Here is a 20874-nt window from a genome sequence, read left to right on the forward strand (position 1 = left end):
TGGGGCTCTCGGTCCCCAGCCAAGCACTAGAGCGATGCTGACATACTCCCCATTTTCTTTGCAGCCAAGAAATCCCCACCCACAAGGAAGCTGCGCAGCAACCCAGCTGAGGGCCGACTCCCAGGTAGGTAGAGGGGATGGCCAGCGTGGACACCGGAGCTGCCCGGCCCAGCCCCCACCTGCCCCACTGCCCCATCTCCTTCCATCTCGCTCGCTCACTCGGGCAGTGCATCTCACCCATAAATCAGGGGTGATGATAACGCTCTGATCTCTCGAGCCAGTGAGAGGATGAGAGGAGTGATGGGAAGCACTCCGTGCCCTGGCCCACAGCAGGGCCCACAGGAGCTCAGGGCTCTGTTCTGCCATCATTATCTGTTCAGCACACGGCACCCAGGAGCCCTGCCCCCATGGGCTCTCAGCCCTTGGAGCCCTTGGAAGGGGAGCTGAGGACTCACCTGGGGCAATGCAGCCCAGAGCAGCGGGGAGGCCTCCACCTCGGAGGGAGGGCTTCCTCAGTAGGCAGGACTGGCCTGGCTGGGGAAGGGGCAGAGTGGGCGACATGATGCCCTCTGCTGTCCAGCACCTGGACCATACTCTCTGAGTCGAGGAGTCCCTGCCCTAACCTCAGAGCTGGTGGCTGACCTCCCTGGACTGCCCCAAGAAAGCCAAGGAAATAAGTGAGGCAGCCAGCCAGCCCCAGGCTTCCTCTGAGAATGAGACACCCAGAGCCGCTGGGGTGGGAGTGGGGTCATGGGGTCACAGAGACAAGAATGGGGCCTGGGGCTCCCCTCACACAGCGTCTCCCTGCACTCCAGAAGCTCAGTGTTGGGGATGGGGCTTTTCTCCAGAGGCCTGTGGATTAAACTCATAATTACCAAGTGTCTCTTGGTACCTCACACTGAACTTCGCGTGAGGGTCATGAGCACATGGCAGACACGTTTGCCCCAAACAGCAGGTCAACTCAGGGCCCAGGAAAAGGAGCCATCACCTTCCAGAGGCTGGGTTCCGCTGCAGGGGCAGCAGGTGGGAGCCTCGTCCAGACGTGCCCTCTGTCCTTCCTGGGCTGTCCACCATGGCATCCGGTGCCCGTTACCCCCACCGTGGGGCCTCTGCAGGTCTGGGAGCCACGTGCCACATGGGGCCTTCCTGCTCAGGGCCTGGCTGGTGCCCAGCAGGGCTGCTTGGGGGTGGCCAGGGTCTTCACACACCTCTAGCCCCCAGCAGCATTCCCTCTCTTTTCCTTCTTCCTCCCCACCTCCAGCCCACCCCCACCAACTAAGCCCTCTCCTCAGTCTAGCAGGAGCTCATTTTCCCTCACCTCTTGAGGGACCATCAGAGCCAAGCCGCCACTACTAAAAGGGAAGGCTGTGTGCCCACCACTTCTGCTCCAGCCTGCCACACCACCAGGAGAGCCACAGAGCTCACTCACTCTGTCCTTTCCTTGCAGGCTCCAGTCAGGACCATGCAAGCAGGCTTCTCCAGGGCTCCTCGAGGGGCCACGATGGCCGCCCAGCCCGCTTTCTGCGGCCCTCCTCGGACCACAGCATCCTCCTAGCGCCCAGGACGGAGGGGCCATGCCTGGGGAGCAGCCCCTCGGAGCGCCACCCCCAACCATGACTGGAGACCTGCAGCCCTGCCCGGGGGCCAGTGGCACGGGGGGCCCCCTGCGGCCCCCCGGAGAGATCAGTGCCCTGGCCAACAGGACCACCAAGGCCATGGGCAGCAGGGCCCAGGCCATGGACGACCCCAAGACCCAGGCGCAGCAGGCTGGGAAAGGGGTGGCCGAGGCCCCTCTCCCCAGAGTGCAGGCCCTGAGCAGCGTCCCCAGCAAGGGCAGTAGCCCCCAAACCCCAGCGGGAAGCAACCTCATGCAGGCTCATGTCCGGCGGGCAGGCAGGGTGGCCGGCAGCCCCCAGCAGCTCTACAGTCTGAGCATCGCCAGCACAAGGCCCAAACCCACCCTGGATGGGAAGACCCCTGAAAGCCTGCAGCCCAAGGCCCTCCGGCCCCTAGACGCAGAAGCGCCCCCAAGCCAAGGGACCAGAGCCGGTCTCAGGCCTGGCCATCCCAGGACCGAGGCCTCCCCTGCCCCAGAGGAGCTCAGCTTCCAGAAGTGCTTCCAGGAGACCCCCTCCAGCTTTACCTCCACCAACTATACCTCACCGAGTGCCACCCCGGGGCCCCCGCCCCTCAGGGCCCCCCAGAGCAGGGGCACTAGCCCCTGTCAGCCGGCCTCCTACCTGGAATTCCAGGCCAGTGGGGCCGACGCCTGGCCTCCCCCAGCTGAGAACAGCTTCCCAGGTGCTAGTTTTGGGGTCCCCCCCACTGAGCCGGAGCCCTTTTCCGAAGGCGGCAGCCCTGGGGCAGCGGCCTTTCAGTACCCCTTCCCGGAGCTGCACGGGGCCAGCCGGAGACCCTTCCCAGAGGACATGGCTGGGCCCAAGTACCCCGAACGGGCGCTGGTGCTTGCCTTCCACCAGCCTCGGGGGGCGTGGCCGGAGGCGGTGGGCACAGGCCCAGCCTACCCCCTGCCTGCCCGCCCGGCCCCCCTGCCCCCGCCCCCGCCCTGCTACTCCAGCCGACCCGGCAGCCTCGAGGCCCCCAGCGACCTTGGCGGTGTGCCCCCTCCCCCTAGTACTGCTTCCCCAGCCCCCAAGCCCTTCTCGGAGAGCGCAGCCACCTTCCGGGATGGTTTGCACGAGAACATGACCAAAGTGCTCTCTGAGAGACCTCCTTCGGCCCACGAAGGGCTGGGGAGCCCCAGGGGGCCCCCAAACTCCCTGTCCCAGAGGCAGTTTCCCGGGCAGGCCTATGGAAGCCCTGGAGCCAGCGGGGTGGGCACCAGCCCAGGGCCTCGGGACACAGAGCTGGCCGCCTCAGGGCCCCCCACTGCCAGACTGCCCCCGCTGTGGGACCCCGCCCCAGCCCCTTACCCTCCACCTCCCCTGGGTCCCCCAGCCACCACATTCTTTGAAGCCCAGCCCAGCCCAGGCCAGCGGCTCAGCCTGCCCCAGAGCCCCCCGCTGCCCTGGCCCCAGGTGCTCCCGGCCGCCGGGCCCGGCCCCCACCAAATGGAGATGCTGAACCGGCTGCCCTTCCCCCCGGGGGCCCCCGAGTGGCAGGGGGGCAGCCAGGGAGCCCTGGGTGCTGTGGGCAAGACACCCGGGCCGGGTGAGAAGCTGGCCGTCCTGAGAAACAGCCCGGGCCAGCACGGCAGTGGCTCCCCTGGCCTGTTTGCCTACAATGGGCTGAAGGACCCAGGAGCCCAGCCCCTGTTCTTTGGGGCAGCCCAGCCCCAGGCCTCAACCCGGGGACCCCCTGGCCTGCCCCTGCCCAGGGTGGTGGGAGCCTCCCCCAGTGAGTCCCCCCTGCCCTCGCCAGCCACCCACACTGCCAGCAGCACCTGCTCGTCACTCTCCCCACTGTCCAGCAGCCCAGCCAACCCCAGCTCAGACGAGAGCCAAGTGCCCGGGCCGCTCATGCCCTCTGCCTTCTTCCACCCAGCCCCTCACCCACAGGAGGCTGGCAGCCCCTTCCCGTCCCCCGAGCCCTCGCACAGCCTCCCCATCCACTACCAGCCAGAGCCAGCCAAGACCTTCCCTTTCCCCACAGAGGGGCTGGAGGAGACCCCATTCCCCAGCTCGGGGCTCCAGGCGGGCAGTGCAGGCCTGGAGGGCTTCCCCCAGGGGCCGCCCCCGTACTCCGCCCACCACTTCCCGCTCAGCAGCGCCAACCTGGACCAGCTGGACGTGCTGCTCACCTGCAGGCAGTGTGACCGGAACTACAGCAGCCTGGCCGCCTTCCTGGGCCACCGGCAGTTCTGCGGCCTGCTGCCAGCCAGGGCCCAGGACAGCCACCAGCAGCCCCCGGGGCTCCCCGCGCCCCCCAGAGTGCCAGCCGGCAGGACCCCGAGCCCGCTCAGCCACACCAGGACAGCTCCCTTCCTGCTGGGCGGAGACCTCCGGCCGGATGGCAGAGACGATCCCCTGCGGACGAGCTTCCTGCCCGGCCCCACCGCCACCCCCTTCCCACTCCCCACAGGGGACCTGGACCTGGAGGACGCTGCCAAGCTGGACAGCCTCATCACAGAGGCGCTCAACGGCCTGGAGGACCAGTCCGACAGCCCCGAGATCGACAGCAGCTTCATTGACGTCTTCACCGACGAGGAACCTTCCGGCCCCAAGGGCCCCGCTGCTGGGCAGCCCCCCAAGGCCAGGCTCGGGGCGACACCAGAGAACAAAGCCCCAGCCCCAGCCCCGCTCCCAGTAGTGGATGTCCCGCTGGAGACCCAGCCCCGCCAGCCCGGGGATGGAGGCAACCCGGCCGGCCCCAGGCCCAAAACCCGCTCCCTGGGCCCAGCTCCTGCAGAGACAGATGAGGCCAGCCTGGCTGGCCAGCAGAGGAGAGGAAAGCGGTTCAAGTTGTTCCGGAAAGAGCTGGACACGGTTAACACCACCAAGAGGCCTGGCAGGGGCTCCAGGGCCGCCCGCCTGAGGCCACGGAGGAAAGGCCGGGCTGAGGCCCGCCCGCGGGCTCTCAGAACTCAGGCCCCCAAGAGCCACACGGACCCCGGGGGCCGGGCCCCGCTGGTGGAGACCAGGAGCTCCCGGCGCCTCCGGCTGTCCCCCGGCCAGGACTGCAGGCGGAGGCGGGCGCGGGGCGGCACCTGGAGCAAGGAGCTCATCCACAAGATCGTGCAGCAGAAGAACCGGGCTGGCGGGCGGGGCCCGGGCCCAGCCCCCGGCGCCGCGGACGGCGGGCCCCAGCACTACGACTGCGCCGCCGCCTCCGAGTCTGAGGAGGAGGACGGACCACGGCCCCCTGGCTCCCGCTTCAGAGGCCGGCCCCGCCCCAGCGGCCGGCGATGGCGCCGGGGTGAGAAGAGGAAGGAAGTGGACTTGACCCCAGGCCCCAGAGAGGACGGGCAGCAGCAGAAACCCAGGAAGGTGGTGAAGCAGGAGGCTGCGAGGTCCAGGGGCTACCCGGGCCCCGAGGAGCCGGGCAGGCCTGGGCCAGGCCCCAGCCAGAGTCCCGGGGCCCAGGGCCCATTGCACGGCCCGAAGGCTGGAGTGGACCCAGAGGAGAAAGGCCCCCAGCATCTCCTGCAGGGTCTCACCGGCACCGAGATCCTAGCGGAGAGCCATCCACCTCCAGGCTTCCCTCAAGACACTGAGACCCCTGAAATCGCTGACGACCTTCCCCCTGATGCCACGGAACTTCACAAGGAGGCTCCAGGCTCCTCTCCAGCTCCCTGCAGGGGAGGCGGCCCCTGCCCCTCAGCCCCAGAGCGACCGCAGCTCCACGGGGAGGACACAGTGCTGCCCCTCGCAAGCTCACCCACATTGGGTGCACGTCGGTGCTCGGAGCCAGTCGCCTCCCAGGGCAGAGAGGGCCCGCCTGCCTCTCCATCCGGAGAATCACTGGTGCCTGTTGCTAATGCTGTCCATACGGTCCACTCAGACCCCAGCACTCTCTTTGTGAAGACCCCTGGTGTTGGAGACCCCATGGAGGCTCCAACTGCCAGAAAGGGGCCTCAGCCCTACAGTAGGCCCCGCAGTGAGCTGTTCCTTGGACCCAAAGACCTGGCCAGCTGTTTCCATGAAGACCTGGGCTCCCGGTCCTCAGCCCTAGACAGCCCACTGGCCATTAGGGCACACCTCCACCAGGATGACCACGATGCCAGTTCCCCAGAGCCAAAGCCACCCAGGAGCCCACCCTACACAGGCATCACAGACCCAGGCAGAGGCCAGTCGGCACTGGCCTTGGAGCCCATGCCCCTCCCCTTGGGGCTGCCCAGGGATAACTTCGACCCACCGACCTATGGCAGCCTCTCTGGGCATGGGGACACCCCTGTGCTGCGTGCGTGTGCTGCTCTTCCCCTGAGGAAACCCCAGCTAGACCCACCGTACCCCTCGTTTCTGCCTGAAAGGGGCTGGTCCCTGCTGGAGGAAGTGTCCCCGGTGCCGCCTGGCCATCCAGACCTTTTTCCTGGCCTCTCAGCGGAAAAGACTTTCAGTCAGCAGCGTCCCACTCAAGGGCCCGTGGCTGCCAGCCTCAGCGCTCTGCCCACCAGGGCTGTCGAGTGTAGCACCGCCAGTACCAGCGACCTGTCCGAGGAGGAGCTGGAGATCAAACGGCTGGTCACGGAACTGGAGAGTCAGCTGCAGAGCAGAGGCCCGCAGAGGGCCCCAGGAGAGCCGTGCAGGGCCAGCACCACTGCCCCCCAGGAGCCACGTCCACACGGGGAGGGGGCAGACACCACGGGGGACACCCTGGCAAGCCTCCAGGAGGAGTGGCCCTCACCCTTGGCCCCCAGCACCCACAAGGACGTGGTTCCTGGGGGTCCTTCCAGCCCCATGGGGGCCAGCCTCAGTTTCCAATCAGTGCAGAAAGCCAGAGTCCCAAAGACAAGTCTCCCCAGGGCCGAAGGGGGCCGAAGGGCCCACCAGGAAGTCTGCATACCGGACCCCGTGTCAGATGTGGGGTGTTTAGCAAAGTGCAGCCCAAGCCTGGAACCTTCGCTTCCTAAGGGTCATGGGGCCCCTGGAACACAACATGGCCAAGGCCTCCTGCTGCTCCTTCCCCGCCCACCGAGAGGGGGGCTTTCCCCAGGACCCTGCAAGGCACCTGGGCCCTGTCAAGATCCTCTGAAGCTGGAGGCATTCAGCAGCCCCACTGCCCATCTAGCGCCTGGCTTGGCATTTCAGGGTGCCGAGCTTCTGCCTCTGGGCGCCACCCCACCTTCTGCCGCCATTCATAGCAGTGCCCCCAGGGGACACTCTGTGAGCAGCACAGATGAGCCAGGAGGAACAGAGCTCCTGCCCCCTGTTGCGGCTGGGCCTGGCCCTGAGGGCAAGGAGGAGTTTGTGCCAGTGGGAGTCTCTCCAAGTTGTGCCTCCACACCCAACCCCAGCCTGGGCAGGAGACTCCAGAACCCAGCCTCCAGCCCACTTCATCAGCTGCAGCTCCTGGTGGCCAGAGCAGCTGAGAGGGGAGATGATGCCCGGGGCTCAAGGGTGACCCCCACTGCTGATGCCCAGAGCCCTCTGCACAGCAACCCCTCAGATCTGGGAGGCGATGGCAAGGAAGGAGAGACAGTGGCCCACAGCCCTGCCCTGGGCTCCCTGGGAGATGTGCAGATGACCACTGTGGCCGGACGTCAGCTGGAGCCAGACGAAGATGGACATGCAGGCACACATGGCCAGGCCAGGAAGCCCAGGGGCCAAGCCAAAGCTGGCCACCTGAAGCCAGGCGACCGAGGGAGGCCAGGGAGACCAGACAGCTGCACCACGGCCAGCGCCGACCCTGAAACCACACCGGCCGGGCTGGTCGGGGCTGCAGACCAGCTGGGGGCACAGCTCCAGGGAAGCAGGGTGGCCATGGGCCTTTGCAATGAGGCACAGGCCACCCCAAGCCCCACCTCCTCTGAGGCAGACTCTGCAGTCCCAGCCTTAGTGGCAGCCCACACCCCAGACAGGCCCAGGGACTGGACTCTGGAGGCGGTGGCAGCTGGCCCAGGCCTTAGGAAGCATCTGCTGTTCGCTGGGGAAAGCCCAGAGCCGCCCACCAGGAACCTGGCCAGCCACACCCGCTTGTCCACCTCTGCAGCCCCCTCTGATCCCAGTGGCCTCAAGCCCCTACACCAGGAAGGCCCTCCCGCGGCACCTTCAGGGGAGCTCCGGGAACTGCTCCCAGCATCTCCACCCCACAGTGGGGCTGCCAGCTCTCAGCTTCTGTCGGCCTCTTCTCCCACCTGGACACCTCCAGAAGGGGCCGAGCGCAGCCCAGCACCCACAGGCACTGCGGCACCCCTGGCAGTGTCCCCCTCTTTGAAGACAAGCCGCCGTGGCCTCAAGGAAAGCCCAGCTCACCACCCTCTCCTAGGGGACGGCAGCCCCCTGGAAGACCCTCCCACGGAGCCCAGCTTCGTCAGTGTCGTCAGTGCCGCCCATGGAGGGGCCCGCCCTGGAGGTCATGTGTCAAAAACCCTAGAAGCTTCCAGAAAAGAAAGGCCAGGGTACTCCCCTGCCTGTGCCACCCCTCCCCACCCAATGACAGTCAGCACCCCGGGAATGACTGTCAAGGCTGCTGCCCTGCCCAGCGTCCCCACCACAGATGGCGTGGGGGCACTCAGAGGTCCCAGGGCTGAGTGGCCAGACCCCAGGGGAGTTCTGCCCATCACCCACCCAGATGGGGTGCCCACAGGCTCCTCCTCCGAACCCCTAGGCAACAGGGAAGGCCAGGGTGTCACCACTGTGCCCACTGACCCTTCCACACGTGGGGCCATGTGGCCAGATCCCCACACTTGCCAAGAAGGCAAGGCTCTGGCCAGCTTCCAAGGACAGGAGAGCCTGGAGACGCCTGGGGCCAGGCCCCCTGCCATTACCAAGGCGTCCGAGGCTGGCGCCAGGGGTGTACCAGTGACCTGTCCTCCCACAGAGCTCTGCCCAGGCAGCACAACCAGTGACTCCAGAGCCCACTTCCCCCAAAGTGCCCTCCACCAGAGACCCCAGGCAAATGCCTTCAGTCCCCAGGACCTCAGACAGAAGCCGCGTGGCTTTAAAAAGAAGCCGGTGTTCACTGAGAATGGCCACTGGAGGGGTGGAGCCCCCAGCGGGCGGCCGGTGACCTGCGAGGTCTGCTCAGCTTCCTTCCGCTCCGGGCCGGGCCTGAGCCGCCACCGAGCCAGGAAGCATGGGCTGCACAAGGGTGCTGCGTTCCAGCCAAGCCCAGCGCCTTCACCTGCTCCCCAGACATGCCAGCGCCCCGGGAAGGAGAGTCGCGGAGCACTGGGGAAGGAGGAACCTGGGCGCTTGGTGGGAGACCCCAGCCCGCCCCCTGTTTGTGGCTCTACAGCTCCTGAGGATGCCCTGGGTCCCGAGATATCCAAGGGGCTCAGCCTTCTGGGAGCTCCAGGCTGTCCCCCAAGCTGGGAGCCACACACCCCAGATACAATCAGGCAAGGGGTGGACGTGAGGCCTACAGAGCCTAGGAAACAGGACCGGCTGGGGAGGGAAGAGCTCCGACCCAAACAGGCAGAGAAAGGTGGGAGCCAGAGGCGCGGCAGACCACCCACAGATTTCCGCAGCGAGTCAGAGGGGAAATCTAACAAGAAAGTGAGGAAGCCCAGAGCGAGAAGGTTCCGGGAGGAGAGCAATCCCCAGGTCCCTGCTGATGTGACTCCAGACAGAAGCTGCTGGAGTCCATCCACCTCTGCTGCCAGCTGCTGCCGTCTCTCACCCAAGACAGAGCAAGAGACCAAGGCCACGGAGTTGCCTCCCACAGCCACGGACCCGGAGGAGACACCTGCACAGAAGCCACCTGGGGACTGGGTGGCCTGTCCAAGGATGGCGGAGGGAGCGCCTCCAGGGGAAGGGCCAGGGGAGCAGAAGGCAGCTCTGGCAAGAGGGTGTGGGGGACCCAGAGAGACCAGGACATCTGTCATCTGTGAAGAGCCACTGAGGATGACTGGGCCTAAGCCTGCAGGGAACAGCAGAGAGGCTGACAGCAGATCAGGGCACAGTGTCTGGGAGGAGCACGGGCCCCCCTGGGGCCCCCGGGGCCCCCCTGAGACTCGTGGTTCTGAAGCAGGTGGCACCATCAGCAGTCCTTGCTCCCAGGCCCCCCCGCACAGCCCAGCAGAGGGGGTCCCAGAGCAGGAGGGCACGGCTCCTAAACCTCCCAGCCCGGAGCATGGGGACCCTCTGAGCTTGTTGGATGATGAGGCCTCTTTCTCCCAGCTCTTCCCCCTGGGAGACCGCTTGGCTCGGAAGAAGAACCCCCGTGTCTATGGGAAGCGCTGTAAAAAGTCGAAGCCCCCACCCCGGGTGGAGCCCAATGGCCAGGTAGGGGGCAGTGTCACTCTGCCCTCTGCCCGCCTGCCCACAGACCTCAGCGACTCTGGCTCGCTCTGCCTGTCCCACGAGGACCCATGGGGTGATGAGGCCACCGATCTGCCTGAGTCCTTCCTCCTGGAGGGCTTCCTCAACAGCAAGGTTCCGGGCATTGACCCTTGGGCCCCAGGCCCCAGCCTGTGGGCCCTAGAGCCCCACCTGGAGACTAACCCCTGCTGCGCTGAGGACCACCCATCGGAAAACATCCCCAAGCTACACATGGTCCCGGCAGCTTGGCGAGGCCTGGAGCTTCAGGCCCCCGCGGACGAGGTCACCCCTTCGCTAGGAGATGCGAGCCCTGAGCCTCCTTACCTGGAGCGGGAACACTACGACTGCGGGGTGCCCAGGAGTGCTGCGGACCTGGAGACGCTGGGCACCAAACTGGAGATACAGGACCCATGCTTCCTGGGACCCTGTGAGGACCCTGTGGGTCTCCCCAGCACCAGCTTCTTGGATGGCAAGGCCACGGCCGGTTCCCAGGGCCCACGGAGCAGGACAGAGGAGGCGGACGGAGCAAGAAGGGCCGCAGGCGAAGGCCAGCGTGCCAAGGCCAGGAGAGCGCCCTACAAGTGCAGGGTGTGCTTCCAGCGCTTCCACGGCCTGGGCGAGCTGGACCTGCACAAGCTGGCCCACAGCCCCTCCCCGCCCCCCACCTGCTACATGTGCGTGGAGCGCAGGTTCGGCTCCCGAGAGCTGCTCCGGGAGCACCTGCTGGAGAAGCACGTGCAGAGCAAGGCGGGGCTGTGGGCCTGCGGCATGTGCTTGCGGGAGGTGGCCGACGTCTGGATGTACAACGAGCACCTGCGGGAACACGCCGTGCGCTTCGCCCGCAAGGGGCAGGCGCGGCGGTCGCTGGGGGACCTGCCCGCATGCTGGGAGGGCGGCGGCGTGGTCACGCACTTCCTGAGCGGCATCGCGGGGCAGGCGTCCAGATCCCGCCGGGGCAAGCGCTCCGTCGCCGGCAGGGCAGGCGGGGGCTGCGCAGAGGCGTCGGGGCCGGACGCGGGAGCCGGGAAGGCGTTCCCGAGGGAGCGGCCGAGGCCCCAGGCCCGCAGCCGCGGCTGCGACGCGGTCGGCGTCTCGGCGCAGGGCAGCCCGTCCGCCTGCGCGCGCCCCGCCCCGGCCTGCGGCGCGTCCCCCGAAGCCCGTCCCCACGGCGAGCCCCAGCTCCCGGCCGTCCCGGTGCACCAGGATTGCAAGGACCCGGCCCGCGACTGCCACCACTGCGGGAAGAGGTTCCCCAAGCCCTTCAAGCTGCAGCGCCACCTGGCGGTGCACAGCCCGCAGCGCGTGTACCTGTGCCCGCAGTGCCCGCGCGTCTACTCGGAGCACCAGGAGCTGCGCGCGCACTTGGGCGGCGAGCACGGGCTGAGCGGGGAGCTGGAGCTGGCGCACACGCCGCTGTACGCCTGCGAGCTCTGCGCCAACGTCACGCACATCAGCAAGCGGTCCTTCGTCTGCAGCTCCTGCAACTACACCTTCGCCAAAAAGGAGCAGTTCGACCGGCACATGGACAAACACCGGAGGAAGGGGCAGCAGCCCTTCACATTTCGCGGCGTGAGGAGGCCCGGCGCCCCCGGGCGGAAGGCTTCGGCCCGAGAGGGCACGCTGCCTAGCAAACGGCGCAGGGTGGCCGCTCCCAGCAGCCCCGCCAGGTCCAGCGCGGAAGGGCCTCTGTCCCAGAGCAGCAGCCCCACCCCGAGTGAGGGGTCCCTCCCAGCCCTGCTCCAGCCCTGCCCAGAGGCAGCTCCCAGCACCACCGCCGGGCAGCCCGGGACCCCAGAGAGGCCCATAGACCCTCTAGGCCTCCAGGAGCTCCTGCCCCCATCCTTGTCTCCTTTCCCAGCGGCCTCGGCTGGTCACAAAGATGGCCACAAGCTGGACCAGGCCCTGGAGAGCTCTGAGGATGAGGCCTCCCCAGGCAGCCCTGAGCACCTCCTCCAGCAGGCTTTCCCGCTGGGAGGCTCTCTGCCCCGGCTGGGGACCGCAGACCAAGAGGTAGAAAAGAGGGCAGCTGGCCCATTCTCAGGGAAACACAGGACCCCAAGTGCACCTGGAAAATGTGCCCCTGACCATCACCTAGAAGCCCCCTCTCTGCTCTGGAAGGAGAAGCAGCTATCCACGTGTCTCTTGGTGCCTGCAGGGGCAACAGGGGGCCCCTCCCACAGAGGCAGTGCCCCCAAGCCTAGGGGCTGCGGGAGTTTATCAAAGGACAGGTCAAGCTCATCCACCCCCAACAAAGCACCCAAGATCCCAGGACAACTGAAGAAGGCGGTAGCCAGCCCCGTGCCCAGAGAACCCCCCCGTGGCACTGAGGAGAGACTGAAGCCCACCGCCCTCAAAACCAAGCCAGGCTCCCAGGGTGCTGGAGGCCCCCGGCAGGGCACCAAGGCAGTGGGCGGCAGCCAGCCCCAACCAGCCAGTGGGCAGCTCCAAAGCGAGACAGCCACCACCCCAGCCAAGCCCAACTGCCCAGGCCAGGGCCCCGCCCCAGACAAGGCCCTCCCTCGAGCCCTAGCCAAAGGCTACCCCAAGGGGCCAAGGGAAGCTGGTGGCCAGGGGCTGCGAGGGAGCCTGGGCCCCAGGGAAGACACAGACAGCAGTGAGAAGAAGAGAAAAGGCCGGGCCCCGGAGCCAGCCAGGAGCGAAGGTGTGGGGAGCCTGGGCAAAGGCCCCTCGGCCCCTGAAAAACCCCCTCGGGCCCCCCGGAAGCAGGCAACTCCCAGCCGTGTGATCCCCGCCAAGCCCAAGCCCAAGCCCAGGCCCAGTAGCCAGAACAGCTCGATGCTCCCTCAGCCCTCAGAGGTACAGAAGCGGGAGCCCAGCCATGCCCACGGGGACCTCAGATGCAGAAAGGAGGGGCTGAGCAAGGCCCTCCCCCAGACAAGACCTCTACACAGGGCCCCCAGGAAGGGTGGGGCTCTCCACAGTGCGGAACCCCCTAACCCCCGGGCCTGCCGCACAGCTGAGTCCCAGAGCCATCTCCTCAGCCAGCTGTTCGGTCAGAGACTAACCAGTTTCAAGATCCCTTTGAAAAAGGACTCTTCTGAGTAATTTATAGGAGCCAGCAAGAGCCTGGTAGTGGGATTGGGGACGAACTCGCAAATGGGGGACCCTGTTCTTTTTGGAGGAGCTCCAGTCGTCTGAGAGTTGCCTGGTGGCCACATCTTAATTCATCTGATGTACCGTGAAAATGCTCCGACTTTAGTGTTAGAGCTGCAACTCTGATGCCTTGAGCAGAGCCCGGGGTGGACAGCAATCCCTTTCTAGCTGGTAGGTGAGGGTGAGGGCTGGGCCAGCTGCAGCCTCTTTGAGGCCATGCAGCTATTTATCCAGTACCAAGAAGTTAAGGAGAGAGTGGCTCATCCCCTCAGCCCCATGTGCCCCACAGTTAAGGCCCAGTATGCCACAGAACCCCTCGCTTTGAAGGTTTCCACAGGGCCCCCCAACCCTTGTCATCTAACAAGAGTTAAGTTGAGGCAGCCACCGGTCAGATGGTGACAGCCTCCATCATAGTGTCGTTGCTGCTGTTGCTGGAATTCCAAAGCGACCCTAAAAATCAGATGGGGGCCAAAGAGCCATCTCTGAGCTGCCCAGCCCTACAGAGCACAACAGGCCTCTGACCACAGGGTTGTGCCGGCCACTGTCTGTGCTGCTGACAGAAAAGCTGGTCTCTAGTGCACCTTGACCCCTGGTCCTCTGTCTCCACCCCCACCACCTCCACCCCAGCCTCCGTAGTTGCCCTCTCTAGAGCCTGCCTCCTACACGGAGCTCTCTGCTGCAAGTATGAGCAATTTTACTCTGAAGTTTCTGGTGCTATTTTCATGTAATGTGAATATAGGCTTCCTTGATTTGTTTTACCTGGGGGATAGGGTCGGACCAAGAGGTGCTAGGGGTCACGCAGGCTGCCCGAGGCACCAGCGGCCCAAGAAGCCCTGACTGGCTCCCAGCCGCCTGCGTGCAGCCCCAGCCCCATGGTTGGTCAGAGCAGCCAGATGGGACCCTCAAGGCCGGCTCACGCACTGACCCGACCCAGGGGCCGGCACACATGTCCTTTCTACAGAATCGTGTCTTCACGGGGGCAGGAGGTGGGGAGAGGCTACCTTCTGTCCTTAGGTGTCTCTGAGGTTTGTGGTTTGTTTTGTTCTGTTTCTTCATTTTAACCTTAGGTACAGTATGTATGTCAAAAGTTCTAATTTTGATATTTCGAAAGAGACCAAATCAAGCCCAAACTGCCTTTTTTTGTAAAAGGTGTGTGTGCCACTCAGAGTGCCTCTTTAGTGCTGATGAATAAACCCGGGGGGGCTCTGAGGTTGTACTGTAAAAACCGTAGCAATCCGTGCTGTCAAATATATGCCCACTGTTGTCACAGGGTGCCTCCGCCGTGGCCTCTGTCCTCCCGCCAGCCCCACCCTGCTGCCCCGCCAAGCTGCCACCCTTGTCCTGCCCCAGGGTCACATGGCCCTGCAGAGCCTACTGGCAGTACAGCGGTCCCACCAGGTCCCAGACCTGTTAACCCGGCGAAGATAACGCCTCAGCGCTGCAGGCCCCTCTGGGTTAGGGAACCAGAGGGCAACAGAGACAGCAGGGGGCACCAGACCCAGAGACCTTCCCCCACTACAGGCTCTGACCCCTAGGGACCCTGAGTCCTGAAGATGCCTCCAGAGACCCTGTGTCAGGGACAAGTACTTGGAGGGCAGCAGATCCCTGTCTAGCCCCTGACAGCTGCCTGGGCTTGATGGGGGCAGAGTGGGGGTGCATCTCTCAGAGCAGGCCCCCAACCACACCTGCTGGACAGTGAGGGGGGGGGACCCGCGCCATCCACAGGGAGACAGGTTCTGCACATGGTGCAGGGACCACCTTGCCACAGCCCCACCCATCCCACCACTCCCCTCGTCCCACCAGGCCCTGGCCCCGCACTTCCATCCACCAGGGACACCCTGCCCAGGTCCTTGCCCTCAGCCTCAGCCCCTCTCATCGATGCCCCCTGCCCAGCAGGCTGCCTCCTCTGTCTGGCACTTACACACCTTCTGTGGGCTGCAGAACAAACCAACAGCTGACAAGGGGTGCCAGCCGGGGGTTGGGGCTGCAGTGGGTGGAATCAGTGGGCTCAGAGCCGCACTTGAGAAACACCATCCCGGGACTTGGTGGTGGACACCTTGTGGGGCCAGCCAGGTCTGCAGCACTGGGTGCCCCTGCCCGGCTCGCCATGCCTCGGCCAGCCTCAGGCCGGCCTCCTCGTCCCTGGAAGCACGATGGGGCGTCCAGGCCCTGCCACAGGCTGTGATTGGTGGGGGAGGGGTGAGCCTGGCGCTCTGCACGGTCAGGTGCCCATGGGTGCAGAGGCGCATGACATCGGGGACCCCTCACCTCTAGTCTTCGGGGTGGGACATGAGTGAACCTTCCCTCCTGGGTCCTGAGCCCACGGCAGGGCTGCAAGCCCCAGTGTGTGGACAGTGGAAGCCTGGCCAGCAGGTGGCAGCATTTGCCAGCTCAGCGAGGCAGGGGCAGCTCAGGTACACACGCACACGTCACAGGTACGCGGGGCACCCTCGTCCTCACCGACAGCCTGAGACACGCTCACAGCACACACGGGTGCACTGTTCCCAGGCCTCACGCAACCACAGACAGCCACGCATACAACCACCCACACACAACCACACACAAGCACCCACACACAGCGCCACACACATAGAACAACAGACACCCATGCAGACAACCACACATACAACCACAGACAGCCACACACACAACCACACATACAACCAGACAGCCACACACACAACCACACATACAACCACAGACAGCCACACATACAACCATACACCCACAACCACACACAACCATACACAAGTACCCACACACACAGCCACAGACACACACACCACACATACAACCACAGACAGCCACACACACAACAACATACATACACACAACCACACACAAGCACCCACACACACAACCACACATCTGACTGATTCTGGGCACATCTATGGGAACCGGCCTGAGCGAGGGGTCCAGGGTGGGTGTCCTGAAGGGCCCCATGTGGGCTGTGAGAGCGGGCCGGACGGAGTGGGAGAGGATTTGGTGGGCACAGACCCTGTTCAGGGGCCACGGCTCCCTGAGGACCCGAGGAGGCAGAGCCTGGCCCCCACAGGCCCACAGGCCCTTCTGCCTGGGCCCCAAGGGCCTGGCTCGCCCCCTCTAGGAAGCCAGAGTGCCCCCCAGAGCTGCCAGGCAGGGGGCAAGGAGCAGGGGAGTCTGAGGGTCAGCAGCAAGGTGAATGCTGTATCTGACAACTGCACTCCACCAGGTCCCGAAGCCTGACCCCAGTGACCCCTTGGCCCCACCAGTCTGGACACGGGGCCGGAGAGAAGATGGTGCCTGGGACCAGGTGAGGAGGGGCAGGTGGCGGGGACAGGCAGGGGAGCACGCGGGGGTCTGCCCGGGCACGGGGGATAGGGCTGCAGGAGGGAAAGAGCCGGCAGTGGAGCAGGCGGCAGGCCCCATCCTCGGGCCCTGTCCCCAGACCCCGTGAAGGGGGAGGCTTGCCTGGGCGGCCAGAGGGCACATCCACCGGGAATGGCTGGAGAACATCCTTAGGATGGGCTTGCCTAGGGGCCAAGGCAAGGGGAGAAGGCAATGGCACCCCACTCCAGTACTCTTGCCTGGAAAATCCCATGGATGGAGGAGCCTGGTGGGCTGCAGTCCATGGGGTCACGAAGAGTTGGACACGACTGAGCAACTTCACTTTGACTTTTCACTTTCATGCACTGGAGAAGGAAATGGCAACCCACTCCAGTGTTCTTGCCTAGAGAATCCCAGGGATGGGGGAGCCTGGTGGGCTGCCGTCTATGGGGTCACAAGAGTTGGACACGACTGAAGCGACTTAGCAGTAGCAGCAGGGGCCACAGATGACTCAGAGAACCCAGCCTCCCAGGGAGAGGGTGTAGAAGGCCACACTCACACAGGCAGAAGAATCCGTACGTCCGGGTCCCACAGAGAGGGCCACCAGGGATGGGCCAGGTCCGTGTCACTGGGATCCCTCTAAGCGCCGCCGTGGGGGCACAGGACCTGGAGGCTGTTGGTCCTGTCGGTGTCACCCGAAGTGTGCCGTGGTGGGCTCTGGTCTTGAGCCTGAGGCTGAACCCTGCGAGATCCCGTTTCTCTGCCTGTCTGGTGGGTGGCCGGCGGGCCCGGGTCCCGCTGCTATGGCTGCAGAACCACTGCCCAGAAGCAGCCACGCGAAGCCTTCCCGCCTAGGCCTGGGCACCCCAGGCCACAGCCCCTTCCCACGGGCCAATGTCCGCCTCCCTGACCAGATGGCCTGGCCTTGTGGGCTGCAGCTCAAGGCCACCGGCCTCCTCCCTGGAGCCCCCGGCCGAGAGAGGTTGCAGACAGGGCCCTCCCTAGGTTTAGCTGGGCCTAAACACACCTCGGTCTCAGCTGTGAGAGACTCAGGCACATTGCTGGGCCCAGGCAGGAGGGTGAGTGCCAGGAGTCTCACCTTCCCCTCTGGGTGCAGCGGTCACCAGAAACCCGTCCAGCCCTGACTCTCGGGTTCCCTCTGAAGGCTAAGTGCTGGGGCTCACTGGCTCTGGCCGGAGCCTCTCCCCACGCCGTCCACTTGGCTCCCTCCCTCCCCTCCCCTCCTTAGGGGCTTTGCTCAGGTGGCACCTCCTATCTGCAGCCTTCCTAACCACCTGCTAAGATGACAGCTGCCCCCCAGTGCCCAGGCCCGAGGCCGCAGGGCTGAGACATGCTTGCCCTGGGGTGCCCACGGCCCACTCACTAATCCTGGCTGCTCCCCTGCCGCTGGACTCTGAGTGCCTGGTCCTGTGTGCTGTCCACAGTTGTACCGCCAGTGCTTGAGCGGGAGGAAGTGGGAGGGAGAAGGAAGGAGGCAGCCGGGGAAGTGTGAGCTTCCTGAACCCTACTCTCTTCCTTCGGAAATGTTCAGATAATAATTCCTGTCTGCACCAGGCTGGTAAATAGGCCACACCTGGGCAGCTGCATGAAGGGGTGGGTCACTAACCCCTCAGGACAGTGTCCAGGCAGAACCCGTGAGTCCTGGGGTCTCAGAGGGCGTGGCTTGTTAGAGATGCTGTTTCAGAGAGTCTGGCTGAGCCCAGAGGGGACCAGCTGAGTCCCACCCTCTGCTCCCCTCAGACAGGGAACACCTGAGCCCATCCCCCAGGCCGGAGCCAGCCCAGCCCCCCCGCAGCAGCCTGCCCCCGACACCTCAGGGTGGCATCCAGCTGTCCCTTGTGTTGCCCCGGCTCCTCCCCTACCCGTCCTGCAGGCTCCCTCTGATCCCTAGCTTAATTTATTTTGACATCCTCGCTGCTTGTGACCTCCTTGTGGTATCACGTGTTGCTTAAAACTCATTATCCGCCCCCCCCCACCCTTGAAACAGGAACTTAATTAAACTCTTCACAGAGCCAGTGTTGACAAGTGTCGGTGTGGGCCCCTAGCATGGCTGCCCAGGGCTCCAGGGCCTGGGGGTGATGGGCAGCGGGGGAGCAAGGCCTGGGCCCCCTTCCCTGCAGGGCAGCCACCAAGGGCCATGGTGGAACAGCAGCTGTGGATTTCCAAGGGGGGTTCTGCTGCTCACCTGTTGTGTGGCAGGTGGGGTGGGGGCGACTTCACTTCCCCGAGCCTCAGTTTCCTTGTCTGGCAAATAGGAATTCTAAGAGTCCCTTCTTCAGACAGTGCTTGGCACAAGGCCTGGCACTGAGGAGCCCTCTGCCGCTCTCTGCCCTCACCCCACGCGTGAGGCCACAGAGTACTGAGAACTGCAGAAAAGGCACCCTGGGCCCTGCAGGCTGGACCAGAGAGGAGAGGCCAGAAGCAATCAGGGTTTCCCCAAGGGAGGGAAAAGGGGCGGGCAGTGGGAGGGAAGGGTGCGTCTAGTGGCAGGAACAGCGTGTGGGGCCGCAGGACGCCTGGACCTGTTCAGGGAGGTTCAGAGGAGTCCTAAGCGGGGAGGGCTGAGATGATCGCGGTTGCTTTGGGGAGGTCCCACTGGCTTCAGCCTACAGTGGGGGCAGGAGTGGCTGTGGGGCCAGCAGCAGTCAGGCTGGTGGGTGAGGGAGGCTTGGAGCTGGGTGGGGATGATGGCAGAGTCCCCAAGGGGCCTCTCAGGGCTATAAGGAAGGCCCAGTCAGGAACACTGTGGGAGACAGTGAGGCAGAAAGAGGACTTGCAGTGCAGCCTGGCAGGCAGAGCCCCTCACCTGGCCTGGGCTAGGGACACGCTCCTCCCAGCCTGTCCAACCCTCCCAGGCTTTGTCCCTGCTCCTCCCTCGGCCGAGAATGCCTTTCTCCCACCACTCTTTCCTGAATCATCTTCATCCTTCAGTGTCCAGCTTAAGTTTCTAGAACATTCTGTGGCTCCCTTGGTCATCGCCTAACAACCAGTGCAGAGCCTGCTATGTGGGAAGTGCCACAATCAGCCCTCTCCCCACCCACAGCTACTGCCTGCTCCCGGGCAGTCCCCCTGGGACAGGGCAGCACAGAGCAAGCCCAGCAGCAAAGCCAGGCTCCCAGACCGCCAGCGCACAAAGCAGAGGTGGAGCAGACATGAGCCCGGAGCCACAGCGGCATCGAGACTAGAGGGTCCTGCCCACCCCACTGACAGAGGAGGAAACCAAGAGCCTAACGGCTTAAGGACTCGCTCAGGGCCACAGCCTCCTGTGTGGCAGAGCCAAGATTTGGACCATGTTCTCCCAGGGCCCATCCAGGGTTAAGAACGTGGGCTCTGCCCTGGGACTCCCCGGGATACAGGAATCATGACCATTTCCGAGCTGTAGGGACACTCTGAGCCTCAGTGTCATTACCACCGCAACAGCCTTGATGCTGTATACCAGAGGGTTGCTAGGACAGGATGTCATGAGAAACCCTGAACCGGCCCCAACAAGGACCGGGGAAAGGCTAGTGATGCTGATAATGATATGGCCCCCTAGTGTGGGCATGCAGAGCTGTTCCCAGGAGCCTTTCCTGGGCCTGGATACCCTTGGTACCTTCTCCAGGGCCTCCAGGCTATTAGGGCTTGAAATCCAGCAAAGCAGGAAACAGCCAGGCCGTGGTCAGGGCAGCTGAGCTCCACGCCAAGCCCTTCCCAGCTCCAGGGCACGTGTTGCAAACACCCACGTGGACTGAGTGCAGTTCTGTTTCCTCCACCAGTGATGTTTGGATGTGAATCGTGACACTCCCACAAGGAATGCAGGTGGCCGGTAGGACCCCGCGGCAGCCCCTCTCCCATCTGAGCAGGGACTCCTACTGAATGAACCCCACAGAGATGATGCCTCCTCCAGTCAGCCTTCTTTGACTTCCCCAGGCAAAGGTGGTGACTCCTGCTCTGTGCTAAGCCAGGCCTTCCTTTCTTCAGCATTCCTTGCTCCTCTTTCCTGTTTATTGTCGTGATCAATAGAGCTCTGTGGAGGGTGTCATGGCCTGTATGAGTGAGGTCCAGTGGCCCCGCCGTCGGTCACGAACAACCTGCAGTGTCATTATCTTTGCAGTGGTGGGAATAACAGCCCTTGCAAGGCAGACAGAGTGGGCAGAGCATGGAAGCAAAGTTCCCCAGTGCGGGCCTGAATCAAGGCTGTTATGGCGTTTCACAGGCAGGTGACTGGCACAGGTGCACAGAACCCCACCCTTGGTTTAAGGTTCCTCTGAGGCTGCATGAAAATGTTTAATTTTTGAACAAGGGGCTCCACATTTTCACTTTCCACTGAGCCCTGAGAATTATGAAGTGGGTCCTGGTCAGCAGGTTGTTTCTGACCTGCCCCTGCCCCTAAGTCCCTGGGCAATGAGGGTCTTGGGAGCCTAAAGTAGCCTGAAGTGCTGTCAGCCCTCTCTCCCCTCACCCTCAACATGCATACTCAGTCGTGTCTGACTCTCTGCAAGCCCATGGACTGTAGCCTGCCAGACTCCTCTAACCATGGGATTCTCTAGACAGGAATACTGGAGTGGATTGC

At 64.4% G+C, this 20874-nt stretch overlaps 1 protein-coding gene across 1 annotated transcript; it reads left to right on the plus strand.

The window, feature by feature from the left end:
- The first annotated feature begins 1574 nt into the window (after positions 1 to 1574).
- ZNF469 (zinc finger protein 469) lies at positions 1575 to 12947 on the plus strand. Its single transcript, XM_068992260.1, has one exon. The coding sequence runs from the start codon at positions 1575 to 1577 to the stop codon at positions 12945 to 12947; it is 11373 nt and encodes a 3790-aa protein (XP_068848361.1).
- Positions 12948 to 20874: the final 7927 nt, after the last annotated feature.

This window comes from Capricornis sumatraensis, chromosome 20, assembly GCF_032405125.1.
Source record: "Capricornis sumatraensis isolate serow.1 chromosome 20, serow.2, whole genome shotgun sequence".
NCBI classification, from domain to species: domain Eukaryota; kingdom Metazoa; phylum Chordata; class Mammalia; order Artiodactyla; family Bovidae; genus Capricornis; species Capricornis sumatraensis.

Excerpts from the sequence above, each read along its gene's own strand:
- ZNF469 (XM_068992260.1), top strand. The coding sequence starts at position 1,575 with ATGCCTGGGGAGCAGCCCCTCGGAGCGCCACCCCCAACCATGACTGGA.